This window comes from Cygnus olor, chromosome Z (assembly GCF_009769625.2).
Source record: "Cygnus olor isolate bCygOlo1 chromosome Z, bCygOlo1.pri.v2, whole genome shotgun sequence".
Taxonomy (NCBI): domain Eukaryota; kingdom Metazoa; phylum Chordata; class Aves; order Anseriformes; family Anatidae; genus Cygnus; species Cygnus olor.
In genome coordinates, this window is record NC_049198.1 from 23,929,109 (window position 1) to 23,955,858 (window position 26,750).

The 26,750-nt window shown below is 36.1% G+C and overlaps 1 protein-coding gene across 7 annotated transcripts in view; it reads right to left on the reverse strand.

Moving 5' to 3' along the window:
* Positions 1 to 919: 919 nt before the first annotated feature.
* The window catches only part of TENT2 (terminal nucleotidyltransferase 2), a 39,025-nt gene continuing 13,194 nt past the window's right edge, over positions 920 to 26,750 (reverse strand). For 4 of the 7 annotated variants that reach the window (XM_040541088.1, XM_040541091.1, XM_040541087.1 and 1 more), the window contains exons 10-17: positions 25,589 to 25,658; positions 23,741 to 23,817; positions 21,136 to 21,264; positions 17,088 to 17,131; positions 13,665 to 13,801; positions 8,877 to 8,968; positions 3,535 to 3,614; positions 920 to 2,053 (exon numbers count right to left, since the gene is read on the reverse strand). In XM_040541088.1, the coding sequence (XP_040397022.1) occupies positions 1,979 to 2,053; positions 3,535 to 3,614; positions 8,877 to 8,968; positions 13,665 to 13,801; positions 17,088 to 17,131; positions 21,136 to 21,264; positions 23,741 to 23,817; positions 25,589 to 25,658 (704 nt within the window). In that variant the 3' untranslated portion in view covers positions 920 to 1,978. The remainder of the gene's footprint in view (positions 2,054 to 3,534; positions 3,615 to 8,876; positions 8,969 to 13,664; positions 13,802 to 17,087; positions 17,132 to 21,135; positions 21,265 to 23,740; positions 23,818 to 25,588; positions 25,659 to 26,750) is intronic. The other 3 variants (XM_040541092.1, XM_040541089.1, XM_040541090.1) reach the window with 1 other exon arrangement.

Below are 26,750 nucleotides of genomic sequence, written 5' to 3' on the forward strand. Positions count from 1 at the left end.
TTTTAAAAAGTTGCTTGAAAGTTTCAGATTTTTATTGGTCTGTTTTGAAACAGATACCAAAAAAAAAAGATTTTCCAACATAAGACAATAATTTAAGGGGTGGGACATGTTAACTCCAAAAGTGATGGTTATTTTTTACTGTACATGTTCTGAATGCAAAATCTTAAGAGATGGTCATGCATAAAGTTTTGTGATTCATGTCCAGCTCACTTAAAATGCATTTTTGCCAAGTTTAAACACATGCCCCTTCTTATTTACACTATTTTGAGAAAGTTTATATTTTATAGACAAAAAGATGGCAAGGTTTTTTTATTTTTTTTTTAAAGGAGCAACATCTCCTCCACCTCCCAATTTGCCATCTTTTATTCAAGGCATCATTCTGTACTAAAAACTTCTGGTTGCATTTTAAATAAAATGAGGTAAAAAGGAAGGTGAAACATCTATCACCTTATAAAGATGAAGGCCTGTGTGGGGTCAAATACACATGGAGGGACAATATTTCAGTGGCTTGCCAGAGTCAGATTAAAACTGAGAGCCTGTGTAAATTGCAGAAGGAAACTGTCTCAAGAAGCAAGCCAAACTATTAGATAGACTGGATCACAATTGTTTGTGTAAGTGACGTCTCAGCAGGCAGTTTAGTTTGTATTACTTCTACATTGTAAGACTTAAAATAAATTAGAATTTACGTTTTGCACAAGAAGCAGTGTTTGCTGTTTAACAGTTATAAGGGCTTTCACAACCCTGTTAGAAGCGGCAATAGATGAAAGTTATACCTGGATGCAATGCAAAATAGCCATAGAAAAGGTTTAACAGGTACCTTGACCTTTACATTCACTTCCTTTTCTATTTAATTTTAGAAAATATTTTAAATGCCCAATACCAAACAACATAAAAAAAAGGAAAAAAGCTGTATTTTCCATGTATAAACTTTATTTCACTGGACACCATACAAAATATTAAAGTTTAAAAATGAAAATATGATTTTGACATCAATTATAAGTACAGTTTCAACAATTAATTGGTCTTTCATAACAAACAAATGAGAGGCACAAACTGTGCTACAGCAGGTCTAAAAGAAGTTTCACAATTTTTTTTATTTGGAAAAGGTAAAATTTTCAAGATTATTGAAATTTTCAAGACTTACTTAAATTCTTTTTACAGTACCTGACTGATTTACAAATACTTGCACAAAATCAGAACAAAAGCCCAGCTTACTGTAGCAGTTGGAGGGTTGAGTTTTTTTAAGCAGACGCCCCTACTACTTTGAATATGTAAAATGAAGCACTGAAATTTATCTTGCCTACTGTTGGTCAATACGAAGCATTCATATAAATTGATTTGTCGTTTTTTATTTCAACTTCTTTGATAGTAGAACTGTTGTTTGAAAATTCCAGTTTAGATGACAGTTCTTGGTATCCAGAAATTAACAAATATAATCTAGCTTAATTTGCATAAATTGTTGCCTTTTGTTCCATATAAATGGGAAATAAAACCAGAAAGTGCTGAGCTGAGCAAAAGTGCATACTGCATTAAGCACACATAAAGCACAGACTGCCTGTTCATCAAGAGTGTAAAGTGTGCAATGACTTAAGGATACAGACTCATACATCATTAGCTCTGAATTCCTTTATTTCATTGTTAAACGTGTCTCAATTGATGATTACACAGATTATGGACACAAGTCAGTACATTCCCCATATCTCCTTAGAATATATTTATTTCTGTAGTCTGCTGATTGGGTCACAAGTCTCTTCTAGAAGTCAACAACACAAGTGTTTTCAGAAAACACATTTGAATAAACAGCAGTATTAACAAGTGTCAATCATAAAATATGTATTCTGTCTTATAAAGATTTCCTTAACAAAAGTTTACCAAGAAAAGCATGTCATAAAAAAACCCATGCGTGTAACTGCATTTTGATTTTGATACTGTTCTGTATTTCAGCAGGATCCAAAATGGAGAAAATGAAAGAAGTTGGTTATTTTTTCTGTAAAGCTGCTCTTAAGGGTAGTATACTGTTTAGGTTTTTCTTGTTTCGCAGCATCTGCCAAGACTGGGGAAAAAAAATAAAAGATTTAAAAGGCAAAATCATCTTTGCCATTTATATTTAAATATCACTGTAAGTAGTAAGCCTCACATATCCACAAATATCAGTTTGATTCTTCACCCCTACTCCAAGTCATAATATTTTATTTATTTATTTTAGGGAAGAAGAATCCAAAGGTACACAAAATATACTGAATTATTGAGAAAGGTATGTACTTTCAAGAAGAGAGTGGATTTATGTTTGTGGAGACTGAAGTGTTCACATTATTTAATTATTACATTGATAATCTGCCTGTAAAATAATGATCTTAAAAGCACGCCACTGCTCCTGATGCAGGAAGTTATACTCTAACATTACCAGAATTTGTGTCTTTAAAACAGGTTATTTACTTTTTTTTTTTCTGTATTCTTTTCTGGATTCTGGACACTCCAACGTATAGGCTTCCAGACAGCTTGGACAACTGCTTTTACTTTTTTCAGAAAACCACACAGGTTTGAAAACAATTTCTTAACTGAAAACTCTGAAAGGAGAAGTTCACTCTGATTTCAGCACAGAACAGCACTGAGATCCCAATCTACTTTCTCAATCATTGCTTTAGCAGATTAACAATCAAGTATTTTTTTTTCCATAAAATGTGGACAGTTAAGTATTTTTTATGCTAAAATAGCTAAATAGAAGGAAACCAACATTTCTGAACAGAATTATGATGTCTAACCGGTTAAAGGTGGAAGCCAGCTCTGCACACTAATCACTACTTATAACTGCACTATGAATAGTCAGAAATCTCCGAACACCAGAATTTGAGCTTAGGTACATGAGTGTAATTCCAAATTTAATAGCTATCATAGCAAAAAAGAATACAATAATTGGCAGCAAAGATTTTTAGAAGCAAGATATTTAACCAAGGCCTAAATCACAGTTTTTTTCACTCAAAGTTTCCTTGTCTCCTTCACTGACTGGAACAGTGTAAGCTCCAGTTTTAATTACTCATGTGCTAAAATTGTGATTTCCCCAAAGAAAACTAACAAATTAATTCTGTTGTCAAAAAACAGCAGAAAACCAAGGTATTACAAAAAGGGACTGTAAGAGGTATAAAACATTTTTTATTACCAGTCAAATTAGTGTAGGAAGAAATTATGAGTGAAAATAGTTATGTTTTTATAGCTATCAACTATCACAGTATTTTCTTGTTTATGTAAATCTGAAAACTCTTAAGACAAAGGGTTTACTATTTCAAGTACTCATTTCAGTTTAAGCCTAATTCTTATTAGCATAGATATTAATAGTTTTACTACTCCTATTTAAACAAGATTTATATATATATGCAATTTTATATGCAATATACGTAAAATCATATATACACACACTACAAAGCATAAAACCAATCATAACAAACATCAGAAGCAGGCCGGTTCAATGACCATCCTTTTTATAATTATTTTGAAAACTAAAGTGACTGGAAAAATGACATCAGATGCAATATTTACCCTGAAAAATTCATCTTTGATAAAATCAAACTTCTGTTTTTCATGTACAGCTCTAGCAGTGTTTGTTCCATCAAAGGGCTCTGCAAGATCAAATGCAAATATTACGTGTTAAAAAACTACAGCTATGCTGTCTTGCTGAGCTAGGAATGAAGAAAAAAAAGAGTCAATGTATAATTGCTTCCCAAAAGGTTTTGCACACCTGATTCCACTTCTGTGTTATTTCCATATAATATTCCTCAAAAAAATGCTCACACCCTGAACACTCTAATGGTAGGTAAACCACAATAAAGCCAAATTATTACTTCTATCTAAGCATGGTATGATTGTGCCAAATTCACGCATCAGTAATTAGTTGTGACTGCTTTGCAGTCTGCGATGACATATCAGAATATGATTTTGCATATTGAAATGTTTTGAGACTTGCTACATGTTAGGTTCATCTCAATCAACAGTTTTAGTGAAATACATAAAGAACATTAAAATATTTGCTACAGCTTTTTACCTAAGTATCAACTGCTGTAAAAATATTTTCAGTTGTTACCTGTTCTACAGTATCTGTTCATAAGTTAACAATTTGCAGCTTTCTCATTCTAACAGACTACAAGTTTGCGATGTTTTCCTTTTATTTGCTAATAATTAATACTTCAGAATTTTTTTTTTTGTAATTGAGGGATTAAAGTACTCCTTGCAACTGATAAAATGCTAGTAACAAAGTAACAGGTTCTAAACAATTATGCATTGCAATGCTCTAGAAAACAGATTTCATACAGTTTTTTTTTTTCCACCCTTACTAGAGAACTGTGTAAATGACACATTTCACACTGGCAGAATGTCTTAAAGTCCTCAAGGACCAGTGAAGTACAGAAGCATGTGCTAGATTCGGTAATTTTTCTGTTTAGTTGGTGTATTGGTTTTATATGGCAAGGGCCTGTTACCAGGGGGTCCTGCAGGAGTGACATCTGCGAGGAGCCCAGGAATTACCAGTAAGGAAGTACCTTACTGATTGCACCTCTGTGAGAGCATATTTAAGAAAGGGGAAAAAACACTGTGTGGGAGCAGTTGGGAGAGAGGAGTGAGAAAATGTGAACCAGCCCTGCAGACCCCAGGCCGGAGCTCCCGCCCGTGGAGAGGAGCCCCCGCAGGAGCAGGGGGTCTGGGGGGAGCTGCCGCCCGTGGGGGACCCGTGCTGGAGCAGTTTGCTCCTGGGGGATGGATGGACCCCATGGTAAGAAGCCATGTGGGAGCAGTTCTTGAAGAGCTGCTGCCTATGGGCAGCCCCCACAGGCTCAGTTCGGGAAGGACGGCATCCCGTGGGAGGGACCCCGCGTGGAGTTGGGGCACAGAGTGACCATGACCAAAGAGACGAAGCGCCAGGGCCTGACCGCAGCCCCCATTACCCCTTCCCCTGCGCCGCTGAGGGGGAAGAGGTAGAAGAGGGTGGATAGAGGAAGTTGTCTTTCATTTGCTTTTAGTTCTTGATGTTCTAGTCTCTTAGTAACAGGCAATAAATGACATTAATCTTCCCTATAACAAGTCTGTTCCCTGCATTGACTGTCACGTAACTGGTGAGTGATCTCCCTGTCCTTATCTCAACCCATGAGCATTTTTCATCCAATTTTCTTCCCCTGTCCCGTTGAGGAGGGAGAGTAAGAGAGAGGCTAGAGAGCGGCTGTGTAGTGCTTGGCTACCTTCCACTGTTAAACCACAACAGTTGGTTATGTATTGCTTTTATTCAGATAGGGTCATAAAGTAACATAAAGCATTAAACAGACAGGGATTGTGCCATTACGTAGACTGGGACTTCAAATTCGGAACATGTTCCATGGCATTAGGATTTTATTACTGAAGGCTATTTAAATTTGCAATGAAATAAATTGTTTAAAGCAATAAATGTATTATTTCTGTAAGTTTTTTCTTCAAACTACTTATAAAGTTTTTTAGTGGATGTTTACAGGCAGATTTATTTTACTGTAGAATGCATCATACATTTAGATTGCAGCAGAAAACTGTCAATGTAATAAAAAAGGTACCTCTTCCTCTACTACCAGCCACACAATTTGGCATACTGACCTTCTACTGTGAAGAATTTCATATTCCTTAGCATGTTAAGCAGTACAGCATTTCCTTTGTTTGTCTTATATCTGATGTTAACTGTTTCTTTAATGCTAGGACCTTTATATATTTAATGTTGAGCCAAGAGACATTTTTTGAAGTAACAAGACCAAAGCTGTACAATCTTCCAAAACTGTCAGTGGGGAAAAAAGGCGCTCTTCCTAGTCAAAAAAAGCTGACTCACATCTTCCCTTTACTCTTCTTGCACATTTACTAGTTGTCAAAAGACAAATTCATTCCCTGGAGCGCAACAACAATACTTTTATAATCAGATACTATTTATACCACTTTATATTTTCTAACCATCAGAAGAGTGAGAGTCCATCATAAGTTACTTTGTTCATACACTGAGTTGAGAAAGAAAATGTAATCCAACTCCAACACTGATATTAAAAGAAAAGGTTAAAAGGGATCATATTTCCAGGTGAAAATAAAAGAAATAAAACTTCAAAACACACTCTGAAGAATTATTTTTATCATTTTTAATATCTGAACTGAAAGATTTGTAAATACGAGAATGAATCAGATGCAGCTTATACAGGTTCTGATCCAATTTCCCTAAGTGACTAAGAGACAATTAATTGTCACAAAATTACCAAGTTTCTAGCTTTTCCAAACTTGTCTTTTTCAAAAGAACAGTTTAATATTGATATGATATTGTTTGATGTAGACAAGATTTAAACTCACACTACAGCAGTCACCAGTAATTTAGAGATACCCAACAAGGAATGTTCACCATCATTAGCTAAAAGCAGTGTTCTCTCTACACCTATGATAGTAATAGCTTGACAGATTTTAAACTGTCTTAAAAGATCGCTGCTATTCCATTTGTTTCTCAAAAAGCAGAAAAACTGAGAATCAGTCTTAAGACAAATAAAACTTAGAACAATTTTTTTTCCTTAAGCAACCCTAAATATCGTGCTACATAGAGAATTATGACAACTTGCTGGCATAGACTTCTGTAATCTATCAACAAACATATTTAAGGTATTTAAAAACACACACTATACCAATTACTAAAATTTTAGTCCTCTAAATGGAAAATCTGACAGACTTGGAAACCAGAATATGCTGACGTGTTTAAGTAGCTTTTGTAAGCTTCTTCTCACAGTACACAGAAGTCTACCCAAATACTTTGTTAAACTTTTTACAGCAGCTGCTAAACTGAACTATGAGGCCTGTTTTGGGTTGAAATAAATGTAATTTTCTCCCTTCCAATTTATAAATAAAAATTTAGTATATTAAGAGTGGGATTAATCCTCATAAAGTCTGGATGCACACTGTAGCAGGAAGGAATCAGATATGCCAACTATAGATAATTTTACTTTTTAATAGTTCAAATGCAAATGTACTCTTAGGAAAAAATTACGTGTAATCAAGAATATTCAATACAAAATCTAGGATGGCTATTTTGTGTTCTAATATTCTGTTTTCCAACCTAGGAGAAAGAAAATCTAATTATTCAACCACTTTGCAATGTTGTGAAAGGATTGAGAGCCTGAAACATAGAGCCGCCCTGCAACTCAGAGGATCAGCATCATATGACAGCAGCAGGCACAGCTGCTCAGCATTCCCACCTCCCACATTCAGAACAGAGCCTTGGCAATGCCTGCACTACTAGCGTAGTAGATCATTTCAGCTGTGCAGATACTCTTAATTCTCGCATTTCTTAACTCTGAGACTGCGAAGTCAAGTGTACAGCTTTCTTCATGGGTTTTGGTGTATTTTTCCCTATGACTGATATTTGCTTTTTGGGTTTTCTTTGTATTTCCACCCCCCCCCCCCTTTTTTTTTTTTTTTTTACTTCCTTTCCTTTTTTTTTTCCCTCCACAAAAGACAAATAAAGGACAGGAATTCCAGCATGTGGGTTCACACTGCCACCCATACAATTACAGCCAAGTTGGTGAGCTCCAGTCAAAGAATAACTAACTTCACCAGTTGGTAATTATTCTCTGAACAGAGCAGCAAAAATGCAGGAAATGAGGTGCACATACTGCACTCCCTCCCCCCAGGAATTTTGAAGAATATCTGCACCTAACCCACAGGTCTTCTGCCTTACTGCCCCCATACCAACAAGATTTTCCCAGTTTCTTAACAACTCTTTTCCATACTGTTGGGCTCCTGTCCAAGCTCCATTCCTCTTTTAACCTAAAATTTCAACCCTTGATACTGTAATCCCCAATAGTCTCCCATTTATTTACAGCCAGGACCCTGGCTACCTCCCACATTTCAAACCTTCCCTCTTCACCTCAGTGTCCATAAACCAGCTACTTCTAATTCTGCTTATTCTCCATCCTAGTTCCTTTCCCATGGTCTTCTGTCCAGCCAATTCACCTTCAACTCCTGCATTCTGATTCTCACTTCCCTTTTTTGATTATTTTCAGAGTCAACTCTTCCCACTTTACGTGGTAGTCATCGGCCCCTTCCCTGCTTTTTTTTTTTTCCTTCACCCTCATACTCCTCTCTAACCACAGTCCCTCTCTTAGTCTATTATCTTCTCTTTCCCTGGTCCAAGCTTCACCTCCTATGCACGTTAACTGTTCGTTTTCTCCATGAAGACTACCGATCACAGTTGAAAGGTAAGAAGAGCACATGGAGGTTCCCTGTATTGTGCTACTCCCCAGTTCAGTCTAAATTGCAACAGCTGATACTTGTGACTCCAAAAGGTTGGCTGTTATTTTTTTCCCTCCAGTTCTGGAGGGCATCACATAGTTTCTACGGAAATTGTACATTCAAAAGACAGTCAAAAATAGTAGCCACAAGTGGATCAACATATGCATAATTTAGTTACTGCTAGGACTTGAGATGCCAGAGCATTACTAGAACAAAGAATATTCTTAGAGAGGAATCTGATTTTGTGCCCACTGTGTTTTTTCAGAAGCACAATCTTGGCAAAAGTGAAGACTATTTTTACAGAGCAGCAAAACATGCTACTGTTCTTAAGGCCATTCCTTGTCAAAGCCCTAATCTCTGTTCCAAAAGTAACAGGGCAATGAGTCCTCTTGAAGAAAAGGTCAGGAGAACTATTTTTAAACTCTATAGAACTTAAAGCTTCCTTCTCAAATGTTTTTGACGAGACTGTTTCCAAAACTATTGACATTGGTTAAACTTCATTTTCTACATACATATACTACATGTGTGCATTATTAAAATATGATCACCATAAAGTAACAGATTAATGTATTTAGTGACTTAGCAGTTAAAGATGATAAAGGAGCTTTATGTTTTACCTTCTATACATATAAATTTGTTTCTCCATGCAATACCATCAGGTCTTGGAATAGCTTTGGCCTCACGAACTGAAATCATTTGATGGCTCCAACTGGGGAAAAGGAAAACAATTTGCAGATCTTTTAACTCTTGATTCTGAATAATGTCCGTTTACATTAATAAGTTGTCATACTGCTACATAACAAGCCTGGATAGCACAGTACTTTACAATAACGAGCACTTTATATTAAAGTGCTATAAAAGAGTATGGAATGATGGGTAGGAAACAAGAAAAAAAATCCACATGCACGTAAGTTTATAAATAGAAACATCTGCAAAACAACATCAGAGGTTTCCCATGAGTAACATATGTTCATGACAGATTTTTTTTTTTCAAAAGCCAGTATCAACTTGAATATGGACACCTACATTTATTTCTAAATTCAAAAGAAATTATAGCCTCAAAAATTTATCTTTCAGGTATTTCTGTGGAGGAAAAAAAGGCCCATAAGGAGTTTAAGTGCAGAGGAAGTCTGATACAGAATGCCATATACACAGATTCGACAATGAAGTGACACAAAGAAAGCACACTTACAAATGAGCATTCCCAGTGCAAGAAAATTATTAGAAAGCACTAATACTTTGAATATGTGGTATTTTTGATAGTCTGTAACATCAGTGCAACAACTCAAATGTGCATCCGAAGATAATCTACTGCATTCTGCACGCAGATTTAGAACAATGAAACCACAGGAAATGATCACACAAACAGGAACAGCACTACAGCATAGAGGGCAATCTTTATTAGTCTTGGCACAATGATATGCCAAACACAATGGCAGCCAAAGCTACCACCTGCAGTTTTATGATCTTAACCAGTTCTACCCAGCCAGTTTTCATTTGTTCTTAACTAAGCCAGACAACTGCTGTATTAGCAAAAAGCCTGGAATGCCAACAACAGATCATCATACACCCTGACTAGATAGGGATTAGAAACAGCAGGGTAGCGTGCTGATAGCTGAACTGGTGTTATGTACACCTGACTGGATCTCCTGACTGTATGGATCTTTTGACATAATGCAAAGATACAGGCACTCAGCTGCGTACATCAACCACCTGCAGTAAATCTGTAAATATCAACTGTATAACAAAATACAATTCTAAATTATCAGTTAAATTTGGAAGAACTCTATGTTCCATAGGTCGTTGATCAGCTCTCATAACTCCACTAAGTCGGTGGCAATAAGACAGTTTATACCAGCTAAAAGTCTGTGCCTGCAGATTCTACAAGTTAACTTGGGTACAACTCATTATTAAAGACACTTATGAAATTCAGTTGCTTGAATTTAATTCAACATTTTTCTTCAACATCTTTACTTCAATAGAGCACATACACTACTCTTCTGTTTAAGAATATGAATAGGGCTTTTTGATATTTCAAAAAGGCACAGGGCACAACCAGTGAAGTACATGTTTGTGTAACTTAGATTACTAGTTACCCACTGCCGTGCATTTTTAGATTTCCTCTTCACTCTAGAAAATTAATATGAGTGAAGATCAGTCCTAGCATTAAATGCAAACTAAAGTTTTCACTGAATCCTATCACTCTCCCTCTTAATTCCCGGAGTAGACTACTCGTCTACTTTTGCAAGAACTAGAGATATTGTGAAGAACCAAATACTTTTCCGTCATGTCTTTTTAATAACCTGTCATCAACACAAGCTTAATAAAAACTTCAGATGAATTGCTTATAAACAGAAACACGTACATACACAGACAGATTACAACAACAAAATAAGCAACAGGAACATCAAAAGAGCTTGAACTGCAGCTCCAGTACATTGGTCATGACTGGAAGAAGCAGACAGTTCAACTATTCTGCATTGTCTAAAATAGTATTTAAGAGAGATCCAGACAAGCAACAAGTGTTACACAACAAAAGTATTTGATCTATGTTTAGTTTAAACACGCGATATTTTTTCATTTCAAACACTTAATTTTTGCTCATCTTTTTATCCACAGGTTATACTTGACTTGATTCCTCAGCAAGAAACAAATGCATTTATAATACACTAGTTAGCAAGAAGCAACAACAACAACAAAAAGAGATTTCTACCTTTTTAAAGAGTTCCATATTTAAACTTAGAAAGGACTACTTTCTCACATTAAACCTTCATTAACCCTGCCTTGGTACCAAAATCAACTTGAATTATAAGTGAAATACCAATAGGAAATGATTTGTTTATTAATTTTAAACATTTTGGCTTGCACACAAAAACTTCATAATTTCCAATGTTAAGTGAATAGTCTTAACATGTACTTCAATCTGTAAATTAACAATAACCATTTGAACAGCAATCATTAGTTATTTCTAGTGTCACTCCACATCAGGTATGAGTGCCTCATGAAGAACACAAGAATTTGAATAAAACAAGGAATTTCCAGGTGTAAGCCTGTGTATGAATATGTTACAAATAGATTAAAAAGTCTGTACTTTCCAAATCAATATTATTAATCTATTTCTGCAAGTAGCTTTGGCTTATGAAATGTGTATCAACTGCAAACATATTTAATATAGTTCTATTCAAAAATATATTATTATTATCTGACTAATTCTGCCCTGGAGAGAGCAACTGTATTTTATATTTTGTCAAGATAGTGTAGCTTATCTTTGATCATGTCCACCAAATACAACTTAACAACAACTTAAACAACTACAGCATAACTTGAAATGAGAAATACAAAAGCAGCACAGTCCCAAATAACAATCTCTAGGTTCCCTAGCAGCATTTTAAGGGTAGCAATGCCTTGCTTCAAGGTCTCACTTTATAAAGAGGCAGCCAAGTGAAAACCTGCTGCCTTCACTCACTGCTGCAGATGTGAAATCAGACACTCTTTTAAGAGGGCCTGGTAAACATGGAGCAGTTTCCAAATACTTTTTTCTAAGACACCTCCATACATTTTTCTACTTTGTCACATTCACTGCATGATCAGCAGAGCTTTGATAATTTGAAATAGTGAAAGATAAAACAAAGCTATAAGCATACTTTTTGTCAGCTGTATCATGTGAAACACTATGCAGACTTGAACTCTATGGCAAGAGAATCTCCAACCATGCTGGTAAATTATTTAAGCCTTGCTCTCTATAGTCTCATATATGCAGCAATTTCCAAATCACATTTCTGATAACTTCTGAAGGGGGAGAAAATTTACTTCTAGAAACAACAAAAATCCCAAACTCAGACCGCAGAATGAGCACATGGTAACTGGCAATCTCTTCTGAAAGAACTTACAGTCTAAATAAACAGAACAGATTAATAGCATATGGGAAAAAAATCACAGTGCAAGGTGATAAAATTATTTATGTCTGTGCAGAATGCAGTGCTCTTGTTTCTTCCTTTGCACCCTACTCCTTGGACCTATCCTGCTCTTAAGTATTACTCACTGCATCAAGTGAAACAAAATAAACATTCTAACTGAAATACCTACTGGCCTTTGCTATACTGGGGGCGGGGGGAGGTTTAAAACAACATATTTCCATCTTCCCTTCATCTTCCTGACAAATAACATGCACATAGTTGATCAGTTGAGCATTTCAGGCAGGCAACTTCATTTAATCATTTTATCCAAAGTGATGATCTCTACCCATCATCTCATTCTTGACTACATACTGTTCCTTCAGCATCCCGTATATCAAACCCTGTATTTTGGTGTCCTACTCCATAGACAGGAATCTACAAAAGTCACTTTTATGAAAATTGAAGTAGCAATCTTTTTAATCAAACACATTACAATTCCACAGTGACAGCTTACTGACATGGTACACAGGTCAGTTAAATGTGACCTAACTTTATAGTTTTGTAATTTGAAGTATAATCTCAAAAATTCTGTGCATAAAAAGAACACTAGTTTTAGAGGAAAAGGAAAGAATGAAAAAGACGTTGATTGCAGCAATGAAAATATTCAACACATACAGGAGTAAAATACTAGCTCTTCCACAAAAGGCACCACAGATCCCTGTGTTTTGTCTATTTTACTCTTACCCTCATTCCCTCATATGCTATTGTTTCCATCAGCAACCTCAAAGCAAAGATAACATATACTGTGGATAGCATAACTCTATTTTGTTCTCACTGGCTGGCTATCACACAGAAAATATTTAAACATCATGTTCTGCCTGCTTTTTCCTCAGCATGGGCATTAATTTGGGTTTCTCTTCTAAAGCCAACTAGCAATTTTTTAATGAAACTATACAGAATTTTAATATCTTCAAGGCAAATGTTTTGCTCATTTCAAACATGATTTAAAGTTATCAGGGATGTACAGATGGCCAAGTCAACAGTACAATTCAGTTTTATTTCCCTAGCAGAAAGGGTTAAAAATAATCTAAGTTGCTGAGTGATGTGCAGCATTTCCCAGGATGACTTCTCAGCTATAGAAAATTTTCAATATGGGATTTGTAATTGATAATTTTTACCTTTTTTTTTTAAGCAAAATATCATTAGTCCATCGTTCAAATAATTTGCACTTACTTTATGCTGGAAAAACTAGCCAGATACTTTTCTTTATTTATTTTTGTTTTAAATTCCCTATCTGAATGAATAATCTGCCCAGTTAAGCAAAAGACTTCAGACAGTCTATCAGCGTTCCTATTTTCCTTCAGTCATTTCATCTGTTTTTTCTGTCAGTTATTACTCCTGCATTACAGTTATTCTTTCCTCTTCAAAGGTCATAAAGCATTGATATAATGAATAGAACAAATGAAAAATTTTAATATTCTGAAACACTAAGAAGAGCTTATTACTTACTCAAATTCTGTGGCATAATATTTCAAGAAGCCTATTAGCAGATCTCCAAGGCTTGATTCATTTTTTGAGAGGTAAGGAGGAATGGTACATGGAACTTGATGAACGAGATGCAGCTGCATAGTAGGATCAAAAGATTCCTGTCAAAATAAAATTAGAGTATGTATACACACACACATGCTGCCTTAATTTAGGTGTATATTTTTTTCACAACACAAAAGCTGCCCATTGTTTGCTTATTAGAAGTTCAAGTACAACTTACAAGCAAAGAGCTCTATTACTCCTGTGCTCCTCTGTTAGATATTTGTTACTCTAACTGAGCTCAGGTAGAACCATCTTGCACAGAAGCATCTGAGAGCACCCTTGCCTTCTGTTTGCTAAGTAATTTTAACACAGGAGAATCTCTAAACTGATGTTTACACGCTAGTAAAACAACGTGAGCAGAAGCTGAGTTAGATAGGCTGCACTGAGCTGGCTGCAGCTGAACTGAGATAGGATAGGGGAAATAAACACAGTAATCACCAAGTCACCAGTTTTTGCAGCATAAAAACAATCCAAAAAGGAGGCTATACTAAGGGGATGCTACATTACAAAGTGATGTCATGTATTTTAAGGAAAATGAACCCAAGATACACAAGAGCAAGTTTAACATTCACATAAGAAGATACATCAAAAAATGCAGTGACCTGTTCGGTTATTACTGTATTTTTTCCCCCACCCTCTTTGTTACTTTGAAGAGTAATATGCATGACTCTCAAACTTTATGTACTAGAATATCATTGGAAGCACTATCCACTATTTACTAGTTCACAGCAGGCAATGTTTCGTCTGAGGCAGGCAATGTTTTGTCTGGGGAAAGTATGGTTTCTATATTCAAGCACATAAAATACCCTTCTCTAGTCTTACAAATGATCATTTAACTCAAGTTTACACTTCAAGAAAGTGCAGCTCAAAGGGGAGAAGCAAATTTTATCTGTCCAAAGACTGTCTCCCATGCATGAAATAGCTATAGTAAGCACCATCCTGTACTCTACCCCATCCCTTTGGGAGTGATCTTGCTGCTTGTCAAACAGATGCAGCAGAAACAAAAATGTGCTCGTGCAGAGTCCAGGAAGCTCACAACCCAGAGCACTAGCAAAAGCCCACCTCCTTCTTGATTTAAGCTAATATGCCAGACTGCTCTGGAACAATGGGGACTCACACACACATTGCCTTCTGACACTCAGCTACAGCAATGTTTACCCCTAGCAAACATGCAGGCAAAACAACCAGAAGTAGTAACTAAGTAAGCCATTAGAGGTTTTACAGAGATCATCTGTGAAAATCGTAACTCAGAGGTGAGTTTTGCATAAGCTTCAGAATGGAACAATGCATTTTGTGGTCTACTGTCATCTATCCCATCTGGCTGGGCAGCCAGGAAGCTCTAGAATTCAACTCCATGCCTGATATGCTCCAGCACTCCCTCTGAGCGTTGCAAAACGTGAGCTTGGTGCCAGCTGGAGACTACCCCATGGCAACAGAACGCACAGGTGGGAAGATCTGGTGTCTCTCCAGGACTTCTCACCCTTCACATCTATGATAGTGATACACTGAGTCACAGAATTTGCCTTTTGTTTTTTGTTCAATATAAGTGTGTCTATTTTACATGGCACCTATAATCTAAAGCAAGCAGTTTCCTTCTAAGCGCAAAAGTATTTTCAGGCTGCAGAAAGACCTGCAAGTGTGATTTTCAAAGAAAAACAGATTGTATGTAGGGTGGTTTCTTTCAGAAGGACAGAAATGGTATTTCTGTATTGGAATGGAGACACAGATTTGATCAGCTACAACCACAAGAAAAACATATGGTTTCTTAGGAAACCGGGATTTACCCATGCTTTATAATTATTACTGCAACAACATACAAGACCAAAATCATTTTGGTGTACTTCTCATTTTAAAATTCTTCGCAATATCAGTTTTCAAAAGTTGTAGCTTTACAACACATTACATACTTCACTACATTACCAATGGAGAGAGTAAACTAAAAATGTATTTGCAAATTTCTAGCATGATTTTTTTGACTTAATCCACACTTCTGATTTATTTTTACAAAATCTGTGTACAAAATATTATTGTTATTTTATTACTTATTCTAGAGCATTCAGTCCATTCTCCAAAGGCAAGATAACTAACAAAAAATTATGCTGAAACAGCATAAAAATGCTATTCTTACAGCAGCGGTCTTGAAACACAGGAATCTCCAAATGATTTACCACTTTTACAGAAGAAACCTTGCTTTTAGTGCAAACTCGGATTTTTTAAACTTACCGTATTGTATATACTTTCACTTTAATCACTTAAACCATTAATGTTTGTAATGTACTGTAAAGGCATTTATTCAGTTCAAACTACAAATATAAATATTTGAATTATTATTACAAAGTAAATGTTACTGATTCTTGCAGTTGTTTTCTTTAAATTATATGCCACAGAAACTTAAAATACTACAGCACATAACATTTATGCAAATAGAATTATTAAATTTAATTATTAAAAGAAACAAACCACCAGATAAAGCTAAATGTACAAGAAATGAAAAGCAGCTTCAAATAGTTTTTAGTACTTCTTTCAGCAATGAAGAGATTAAAAGGTATAGGGTTACAAAATAGGAATAAAACTGCAGTTTACTATAGCTCAAAGCCTTCTGCATCTTGATTATCCTAATTATCCAAGATGGTTGACACCTATTTTCTCCCTGATGTACAATGTCATCAAATATTCCCATTTCAGCATATTCAGCAACAGTTCTTTTGTTCTCAAACACGTATTTAAGAGAATAGCTGTTATTTCTAGGTAGTCTTTCTTAGATAAAAGCTCACTAATTACAGCCCTAATTCTGCAGTGGATCAAAGCATACAAATTCACAGAGTTCTCTTGAAAACTGGAGAGTATGATCTGGACATAATAACAGAGTCCCCAAACGGTGTTTTCTTGTTTGGGCTGGAGCCCAATTTTGTGAGGTTTCAAAAGTCTCCTAGTAAACATTTACTCTCTGAAAACAAAAATAGCAGGCAACTCATGAGCTATTGGAAGGTATGGAAATCTGAAATACCGCCATTGGATTGAAACACTACTGCTTAACTTACAAAGAAATAACAATCAGAAAGTTACAGATTACAGAGGGTTATTTTCAGCCCAGCATAAAGAGAATCAGGTCAGCAGTTGTCATTTCTCACTGTGTGAAACCTTTTCATGTAAAGCAAACTCTTTTCATTAAAGAAATCATCAAAAGCAACATATAAGCTTTTTCACACTTGTTTAATGTATTGATGACTAGGCTTACAGACTGTTTAACTTAACCCATTACAGATACTTAAAAATTCATATATTTTAGATAAGCAGTTTCATACACACACATGATGTAGTAAATTCATAAGAAACACTTACTGGGTATTTTTTTTGGAGGGACGGAAGGATAGGTTCAGGTAGGGCTATAAAAAAAAAAGTTCAAAGTTGCTGTGATTCATGTAATTCACAGGAAACAATATCATATCAATTACCCCAAAGGGTTGGACTGAAATTCCATCTTAGAAACATCTACTAAGAACTTCATTTTCATGCATTTTGTAAAGTAAAAGTTATTCCACAAATATTTCTATTACTACATTTTGTATATAGTAGTATAGGGAGTTAATTCAACTAAGGGAAGCTCTTACTATGATACTTCTATCTGTAGAAGACATGAAAGATTCTACAACAGCTGGGTACTACTTGACTTTTAAAATTCATGTTCATTCATGTTTATAAGAAACTCACTGAGATTCCCTAAAATGCATATCATAGCTTCACTTCCCGCCTACCTACATCTAATAGGATTCTGTTGCAGCATAGATAGTCACCATATACTGCATACATACACATTCTTCAGCAGCTAAGTATTATCTATTACCCCAAAAAGTCTCCGAAAATGACCTAAAGATAAAACGCCCAATGTGCTTAGTAGCCATTCATAGCAAAATCCACATAAAATACATAAACAAAGTTTAATGCTGTTACCTGGTCTACTAAATGGCAAACAGGATATAAAAGTCATACAGACAATAATGACACTAACGAACACAAAATAAACTAAACAGTTCTAACTTTTATGAAAGTCATGAACCAGGAAAACATATTGCAAAATAAAAATAAAAGGGAAAAAAATTATCTCACAGGTCTGATGGTGCTACAGACAGAAAAAGTACCCACATCCCACTCAAGCCTTAGAGCACCTACAGAACTGTTAGAACACTCCTTGCACTAAAGCTTTAACATCACTTCATCAGCATATCTTTTTATACAGTTGGTCTACATCATTCACTAGGGAAAATGATAATTAAGTTCAGCACACAGGACTTTGACTTGGGACCTAATTCAACCTTCAAACAAGGTCTCGAAGGGGATGAGATGTTAAAGAATCTTTCTTCCATAGGGGCTAAGAATTAGAATAGCAGAATTCTCAGAACATGCTTTGGATATCTTCAAAGAGTATAATATATTAACTAGCAGGATTGCTAAGAATACTATCAGCTACTTTAATAATCATTTAACTTTGTTTGTGGGTGTTCAGAATTATGAAAGAGCATCTTATTTCTATAAGACGTTGGATATTTTCCAGTTCTCTGCTACAATGAAAGAAAAGGTAATGAGATCTGGGCAATATGAATAAGCAAGATGTACCATCTGGCTCTGCATAATATACTAAGAGGATGGAGTTATGGGGAAGAGTTAACCACCTACCACTAGCATTTGTCACATGAGTTTTTCTTTTCCTGCTTTACAAGACTGTTGGGCCTGTTACCTGGAGGAAAGTTCATGCACAGGACATTGATGTAGCTACAAAATAAACTCAAGCCATGGTCATAAATCTTCTGTATGAGTATGAGAACATGGAAATGGAATAAGAAGTCAAGGAAAGCAATTTGCCTGGAGAAGATGGGGATGCTATTTATTGCTAAAGAAAGTTTTTATTTTTATTTATTTCCTTTCCTAGTACCGTCAACAAAAGCCTTATTAGAAAACTGTATGGCTGACACACAGGCTGCTTTCCATATTATCACGTGCATGTAGCAGAAGTGGAAAAAAAATTAAACCACGTTTAGATGACACTTCTCCAACCTTTCCTAAGCAGGAAAGACTGATGAAGCATAGGTAAAAAGGCTCCCCCTTTGGCCTGTACTGTTACTGCTGATACTTCCTAGGCAGCTGACTGATCACACACAGATTTGAATGAAAAGAATTATTCAAACTTTTTTTTTCTTCCCCAGAGAGCTGTGGCAGCTGCCACAAATGACTACAGCAAATGCCCTCATGCTTGCAGAATTGTCATGCTTGCAGAATTGTTAACATTATGGCAAGCCTACACATTTACACTTGCTTGTAACACCTACTCTCTTCCTTTGTGCATTACTTTGATCCAGTAATGGGCTATTCATGACTGCACACAGCACACAATACATGAAATCCCTCACTCCCCATCAGTCCCCAGAGTTTCTGCAATACACTGAAAATAAATTTGGATAATAAATTTCAAAATTAAAAGTCCAGGTTCCACTCAAATTGTAATACTAACTTATTAAGTGCTTATCAAGTCATCCTTAAGATGTTTGCTAATTGCTAGACCATGTAAAGATACTTTTCACTTCTCCTGCTTGCGCTTCACCTTTGCATAGCAACGTTTGCATCTCAGAGTAGCTTCCAACATTTTAAATTCTATATCTGATAATTACTTTGGCCTTTTTAAGTCAACTATCATCTCACCTCCTCTAAATCAACCACTAGCTTTTTTTGTTTTCTTTTTTTTTCTGTTAAGGATCTATATAGAAGTACTCAGTTGCTAATCCTATGGTTTCAGAGCTGTGACAACACTTTCTTTTCTTTCCACAGAAACAAAAGAATCTATGGAATTCCACCACATCAGATGTGAAGAAAACGTCACAGAGAAAACAACACAGTCACAAGACAGACTTGCTTATGTCCCTGGGATTGATACGTTAATAACACGCACATGGTACGGGCTTCAAAGAGTTCAAAAGTAAGTCAGCCAACTGGATCCCAAACACACAAAACACCCTCCTAGGTCCTCTACTACAGATACTGTTCAGTTGAAAGAAAGCCACCAGCTTGAGTCAACTATCAAAAAAAAACCTTCCACCCTAGCAAAGAGTGGGTGTAGTGTCATCTTGAAACTAATAAATAGTTGGCTACCCACTCTACAGGGAGTATCTTCATTCCAGGCCAAACAAGCTGTCATAGGAACTAGGCATTGCATCTTTCCATCTGATTTAAAAAAAACAAACAAACAAACCAACCAAACAAAAAAACCCACAACCACTACCACCAAAAAAACTACACAAACTGACAAAGAGAAAAGTCTAAATAAAATGAGAGCATATGCAATTCGTCCGCAGATATTACCATAAAATGTTAAAAATCAGTTGTTACTAAAATAATATGGAAAGAACAATCAGGACATTACAAAAAGTATAAAAAAAAAGATGTAGAATTAACATGAGCAACAAGATACAGAGGCTACTTGTGAACTAACAGGAATTACGAAAAAAGAAAATAGGTCTAGGGGCATACTACTACACCAGATGTGCTCTTCAGGGGTTTCTTGCCTTCCTTTCTGAAATCACTCATCTCCCAATAGGCAATCAAGAAACTCCTACTGAGCTTAGTGATTTCTTGCATGACTCCTTAAGTCTCAAACAAGAATTGCAAACTACAAAATTACAAAAGTGGATTTCCTCTAATGAAAGAAAGTGATGAGGGATAAGCTCATTTCTATCTATTCCTCAGGAATATTTCTGGGCTGAATGACTTTCTTGAATTCTCAGCAGGGATCCTCGGCCTTCCTGCTCCATACAGGTGTTCAATGTTTCCATATATTGAAGTCACAAGAAAAGATGTTGCCCCTAGCAGTCAAATATCCCAACTTCTAATGGTCTTCAACATCAGTCACCTTACATAAGGCAGTAATCAGAAGAAAATCTAATGACATGGTAGTGCATTCCTGCATATACACATCCTACTCACATTTAGTCCTTCACTCATCAGAACATGGAAAAATGATCCCACAGTATTCTTCTCTTTGAATTTTCTTTTCAAATTCCCAAGTTCCCAAATCAAAAACAAATTGTTATTTTCACGCTTAAGCCTTTTTAACACAGGCACATTTTTTGTTAACTGCAGCTTGAGTTTATTTTATAGTTACACAGCGTCCTGCAAGTACATTGATTTTTTTTTTTCCATTGGAAGTTGGTAATTGCCTTCAAGGAAGCGGTCCACTTTTTAAATAAAAAAGCATCACTAAGGAAATGAGTAAAAATACATAGCTTTCAGATTTTTTTGTGTGTGGAAGATCATTTCTAGCAGTGTTTAATTTTATTAAAGAAGAAAACTACTCAAATGTAAACTTAAAAAAGGACAGTGTTAACAAGCAAAACATACTTACTCTGTAAATAGTGCAAAACCATCAACACAAGACTGTAGCTGTTTAAAGTACCACGACTGGCATCATTTATGTCGTGAAAACTCGCCCACTTTTTAACAACCACTACTAATGGACGAACTCTTTTCTCAACTGTAAATAAAATAAATAGTTCTCAAAAAAGGGCATGTTTAGACAGAAATCAATCAATTTTTGTTCCTTCATCAACATGATACTCTTCTTGTATTCTAAGGTTACTTTTTGCAGACTTTTACAGAATTTACTTAATTATTCTACAACTACTATCTATCTCATAAAAGTCACAAAAAAGTTTGTATTTGAAAAATACCCGTTCAAGTATTCAGATCCATAGATACCCAGCATAACCCCTGTAATTGACAAAACTAGATACATCTGTCAATGTAGCAGTATCACATTCTACTTCTAAGTTATCTCCAGTTCATCACACAAATTCTCTGAATTAATTTGGTGCCAGGAAAGACCAAAGCTATTTTTTTTTTTTTTAATTTAGATTATATAAACTATGAAGTCAGGGAAATGAATTTTGACTGGAGGAGACAGAGCTCATTTTTTAAGTTTTCCTTGGGGTCCATGAAAGTGGTAATCACTTAATCATTGCATCCAAACATTAATTTTAAATTGCCTTGGCCTAAGTAGCTTTTTTTCCCCCCCTTACACCAATGCATGCAGCACGAGGAACAAGCAAGAGAAGCTAGAAGCCTTGGCTCACTTCCAGGGCTACAACATCATTAGCATATGTGAGACTTGGTGGGAAGAGTCCTGTGACTGCTGTGCTGTCATAGACAGTCCTAGGCTCTTCAGGAGGGACAGGCAGGGCAGGCACTGTCTGTAATGGAGAGCCTGAGCTGAACCGAGCCTGGAGTTGGTGATGATATGTTTGAGAGCCTCTGGGTAGTGAAGAAGGGTCAAGCAAATAAAGCAGATATCATTGTGGGAGTCTACTATAAACCACCCAGCCAGGATAATGACACCAATGAATTATTCTATAAGGAATTAAGGGATATCTCTAGATCAGATGCACTTGTCCTCATGGGTGACTAGAACTTGCCAGACGTTAACTCAGAATACCACATAGCTGATACCAACAGGCCCAGGAGATTCCTAAAACACCTTGATGATAACTTCTTGGTACAGGTAAGGAATAGGAAAGGTGCCCTCCTAGATTTGTTGCTTGTGAACATAACAGGGTGTCATGGGTGAAGTGGCAATTGGCAGTCATCTTGGCCACAATGATCATGAAGCAGTTGAGTTTAAAATACTTGGTGATAGCAGGAAAACCGTCAGCAAAACCTCAACCCTGGATATGGTGAGAGCAGACTTCAGGCTGCTCAGAGAAATAGTTAGTAAGGTCCCCTGGGAAACTGCTGTTGAAGGTGTTGGGGTCCATCAGTGCTGGTTGCTTTCCAAGAGTCATTGCTTAAGAGTACTGGAGCAGGCAATTTAAAAATGGTGGAAGTCAAGCAGGTGGGGCAGAAGGCCAGCTTGGCTGAGCAGGGATCTTCTATAGCTTATGTAGAGAAAGAAACACCTGGATTCTCTTGTGCCCTCCAGTGATTTGCTGAGAGGAAAACAGAAAATCCGTGGCAGAAGCTAGAAATACCTATTTTCTAATAGGTGTTTCCTAAACGCCTTTGAGTTGTTGACATAACCCCTCACCTATAATCATGAATGGCAAATACTATTTTCCTACCCATAGAATGGGTAGAATGCTTAGAATGAAATCCCTTCCTAGGTGTATGCCTTCCTGGATATATGAAGAAATTAGTCAAATAACTTATCCAGGACAAGTTGTAGACCCTCGTAGTAAAGTGAATATGGGATACTGAAATGTCTCTGTTTGAAATCTTAGTCAAAATTAACTAAGAAATGTACTGACAGCTGACAGCATCCTACCCTAATGAGGAAACAGTTCCTGTACGTGGAAACTGAATGTGCTGGTAAAGGAAGAAATGCAGATGACCTAGAAGAATTAGCCTGAAGTCTGCTCCTTATGCATTTATCTGCCAAATAAGACTCTGATGCCAAATAAGAAAAACATAGCTTAGATAAGTTCTTAATACCTCTCCTTTAGAAATCTATTTCATAATCTTTCCCTGAAAAACAACCTCCTGAGGAGACACAATCCAGTACTGTTTTGGGGTTAGTATAAAAACTGAAGCTGTATTTTTGATTTTTCCAAGGAAAGACTCTGTAAGAGCATACAACCACACACACCTATCGGTGGCTGTCAAGGAAACAAAAGGGAAGGCTACAATGATGTATTTGATTCTTTTCCTCTTCCTCTCCCTCAGAAAACTGAAGCAGCCCTCATAATGGATATGTGGACCTTAATATGAAGAACCTTTGTTATCTTCTGAATATTATACCATTCAATTAAAAACATACATAGCTGACATATCAGTTTAATCCATATATTTAGAGTGAGCAACAAGCAGTTAGATAAAAGCTAACTAATGTAACTAATTTGGTAATTTAATATAGTACCTTAATATACTGGACTGAATTTTAGTAGTTTATCAATACCAAAACACAAATTTAAAAAAGCATAAAAAATTTATAGAAATAAGAAAATAAATTAGAAACTTACTGTATGCATAGGTTCTCAGAAGGAATGTATTTCTTATTCCTACAATATTGTTTACATTCAAGTCAAACTCCATGCAGCTATCGGGAATGAGAAAAGAAAAAGAATCGAGTGTGATGGTATTCAGTTCCGAAGTATTTATTACCTACTATTACCTGTTACTACTGCCCTTTACCTACCAAGTGACACGTGGAGAAACACAACTTAAAGATGATAATATTTTAAAAGCTTCCACAAGTAGTACTTGTCTGCAAGTAGTTAAAATCATCTGCTTTGTCTGCGGTAGTTAAATTATTTGTAGGACTTGAATTCCATTATTATCAAAATGCAGTAGTATTTTTTGTATGATGAATAAATGTAGACAGAAATGTAGACCATTGCACAACTTAATATATTAACTAATAGTCGGAATTTTAACAAATCTCTCTCTCAAACAGAATTACAACAGATGATTTACTACGGACAACATCTGATGTCAGGAAGGATTCTCTGAAGTATTCATTCAGCAAACTGTGACAGTGAATTGAAAGGGAAACACAACTAGAAGGGGTCAAAATGTAAGAATCTCTTTTTTGCAATGATGGCCAGAGATAATCAGCAGACACTTCGAAATGAAAACTCTTATTAGAACAGGGGGCATGCTTTGTGGGGGAAAAAAAGCCACTTATGAATTTTAACTGTTTCAGAGCACGTATTTTTTAATAAGTTCCATATTGTTAACAGCAAAAAATAAGGCAGACGTTACCTGCTTTGTTTTTATCAGTTCAAAAATGAAATTTTAATTGCTTATAGACATTAATTACTCTCAGTACTCAAGAAGCTATATTAAATTCATAGCTAATAAGCTGCTGCAACATTTTAACTTGCAAAGAGAAGAGCCTATTATTGACAAAGCAGTAGATATCTATGTTTCCATTTTATATAGCCAGGCCTCGTTCACATAGCCTTTGTTTGTCTGAACATTCCTTTGGATTTTCTTGAACTACTACTATAAGAGCATCCTGTAAGGGCATATGGACTTGCAAATGTTTAGTTTGCTCAAATATTCCCTGACCTAATCAAAGTATTCCATGACCTTTCACCAAACAATACATAACTTCATTGCTCCAGCCTTTCACCCTGGTCTCTGGGACCTAAGCAATCTGAAAGCTGCTATTTGCCTCTGTCTTTGCAAGCAAAGGCATTCAGTACCTCAGCCCTTTCACTGTCCTGTGTAACCAGGTCCCCCATCTCAGTCAGCACTGAGCTCACATTTTCCCTAGTCTTTATTTTGACACTGATGTACTTAAAGAAGTTGTCGTTTCCTTTTACATCCCTTGCATGATTCAATTCCATCTGGGTTTTAGCTTTAACAGCTTAATCCCTGGATGCTCAGACAAAGTCTCTGTATCCCTCCCAGGTCATCTATCCTTGCTTCCACCTTCTGTAGACTTCTTTTTTGTGTCCGAGTTTTGCTAGGAGTTCCTTGTTCATCTACAAGGCCTCTTGGCATTTTTACATGACTTCCTTTTTGTTGAAATGCACTGCTCTTGAGCTTGGAAAAGATGATCCTTGAATATCAACTAATTTTGTTGGGCCCCTCTTCCTTCCAGGGCTCTATCAATAAAATAGAAATAAATGATATCCTACTATTAATTCACATCACAGAAACTACATTAGGTGCTTCAGGCTATCAAGTAAGTACTCTGACTGTCACTGCACTAGCTTTATACTAGCTGTATAAATTTGCAATTCAACTAAAATACAACACAAAAAACAAAGACTTCAGTGGAATTACTCATATTGAGAGCACATACAGAGAGTACTTTCATATGTCAGTGTGCAAGAAATTATGTTGAGCAGAGTACTTGCCTGACTTTATCCCTGAACTTCACTATTGGCACTTTTGCTCGAATCAGCTGAGGTCGCTCAATGTAGCATGCTGAAAGGGAGAAAATATCCAAATTAAGTTTCATGCAAGATACTTATCTTAAAAAAGATCCTAAGTGAAATGAAACTGATGATCTATGGCAAATAGTAGCTTATTAAATTTAACAATATTCTCCGAAGGGCTGCACTAAACTAAGTGACCTTTAGCAACTGCAGTGAAAGTGCTATCTAGGAAAGAGTGTAAAAATGCACTAAACATCAGAGAAAAACATTTGTGGCATTTTTTTCTGCAGTAAGTATATTCAAGAAATTTGAACATATGGAATGCAGTTCTACAACGCCTTTGATGAGAAGTACTTTAATTGTAATAGAAATTACAATTTTCTATTGTAACTTTTACAACAGAATAATTAAGAGATCAAAAAGAAGGGAGCAAGAGCACACCTATCCAAGATGGTCAGATGCCTGCATTATGTCATATATAGCAAGGGGCGCATTATCAGCTGCACATTTTTAATTGCATATAATTTGCTTACTGTTGAAATTATGCATTTTACTAATCAAAAATACTAACTGTACGTAACACAATGTTATGTAACATAACTGTATCTTCACGATGCACTATTTATGCTTAAAACTTCACTTAAACTGTTTCTTTGGCTAATACAGTATGTAACAAGAAAAACTTTTCCTATCAAATTAATCCTGAACGCAAGGAATCGGATTTGCAGCCAAGACATTGGTTTCCATCAAAGATGTGATAAGCTTTATTTACCTTTCATGGTAATGGAAATAGGACATGCAATAAATTCACGGTCCCAGGACTGCACCTCAGATGATTATCCTCACAGTATCAAAATGCACGCTCAACGCCAGACCACCCAAACCTACTAAGCTCTGCCAGATCCATCCAGTGCCACCAAACACATCTTTGCACTTTGCTACTTGAAACTGCTGCATCAGTCATATTATCTGTGATTTACCAGTTCTCCACAGTATCTCAGACTATACTTAGCAGTTACCCATAATCGCAAGTAAGAAATGGCCAAAGATGACAATGGAAAAGACAAAGAAAAAGCAAATCTTTAGTTTAAATGGCACAAACTTGGGCAAAAAGCACCGTTTGAGTCATTTCTTACACTGC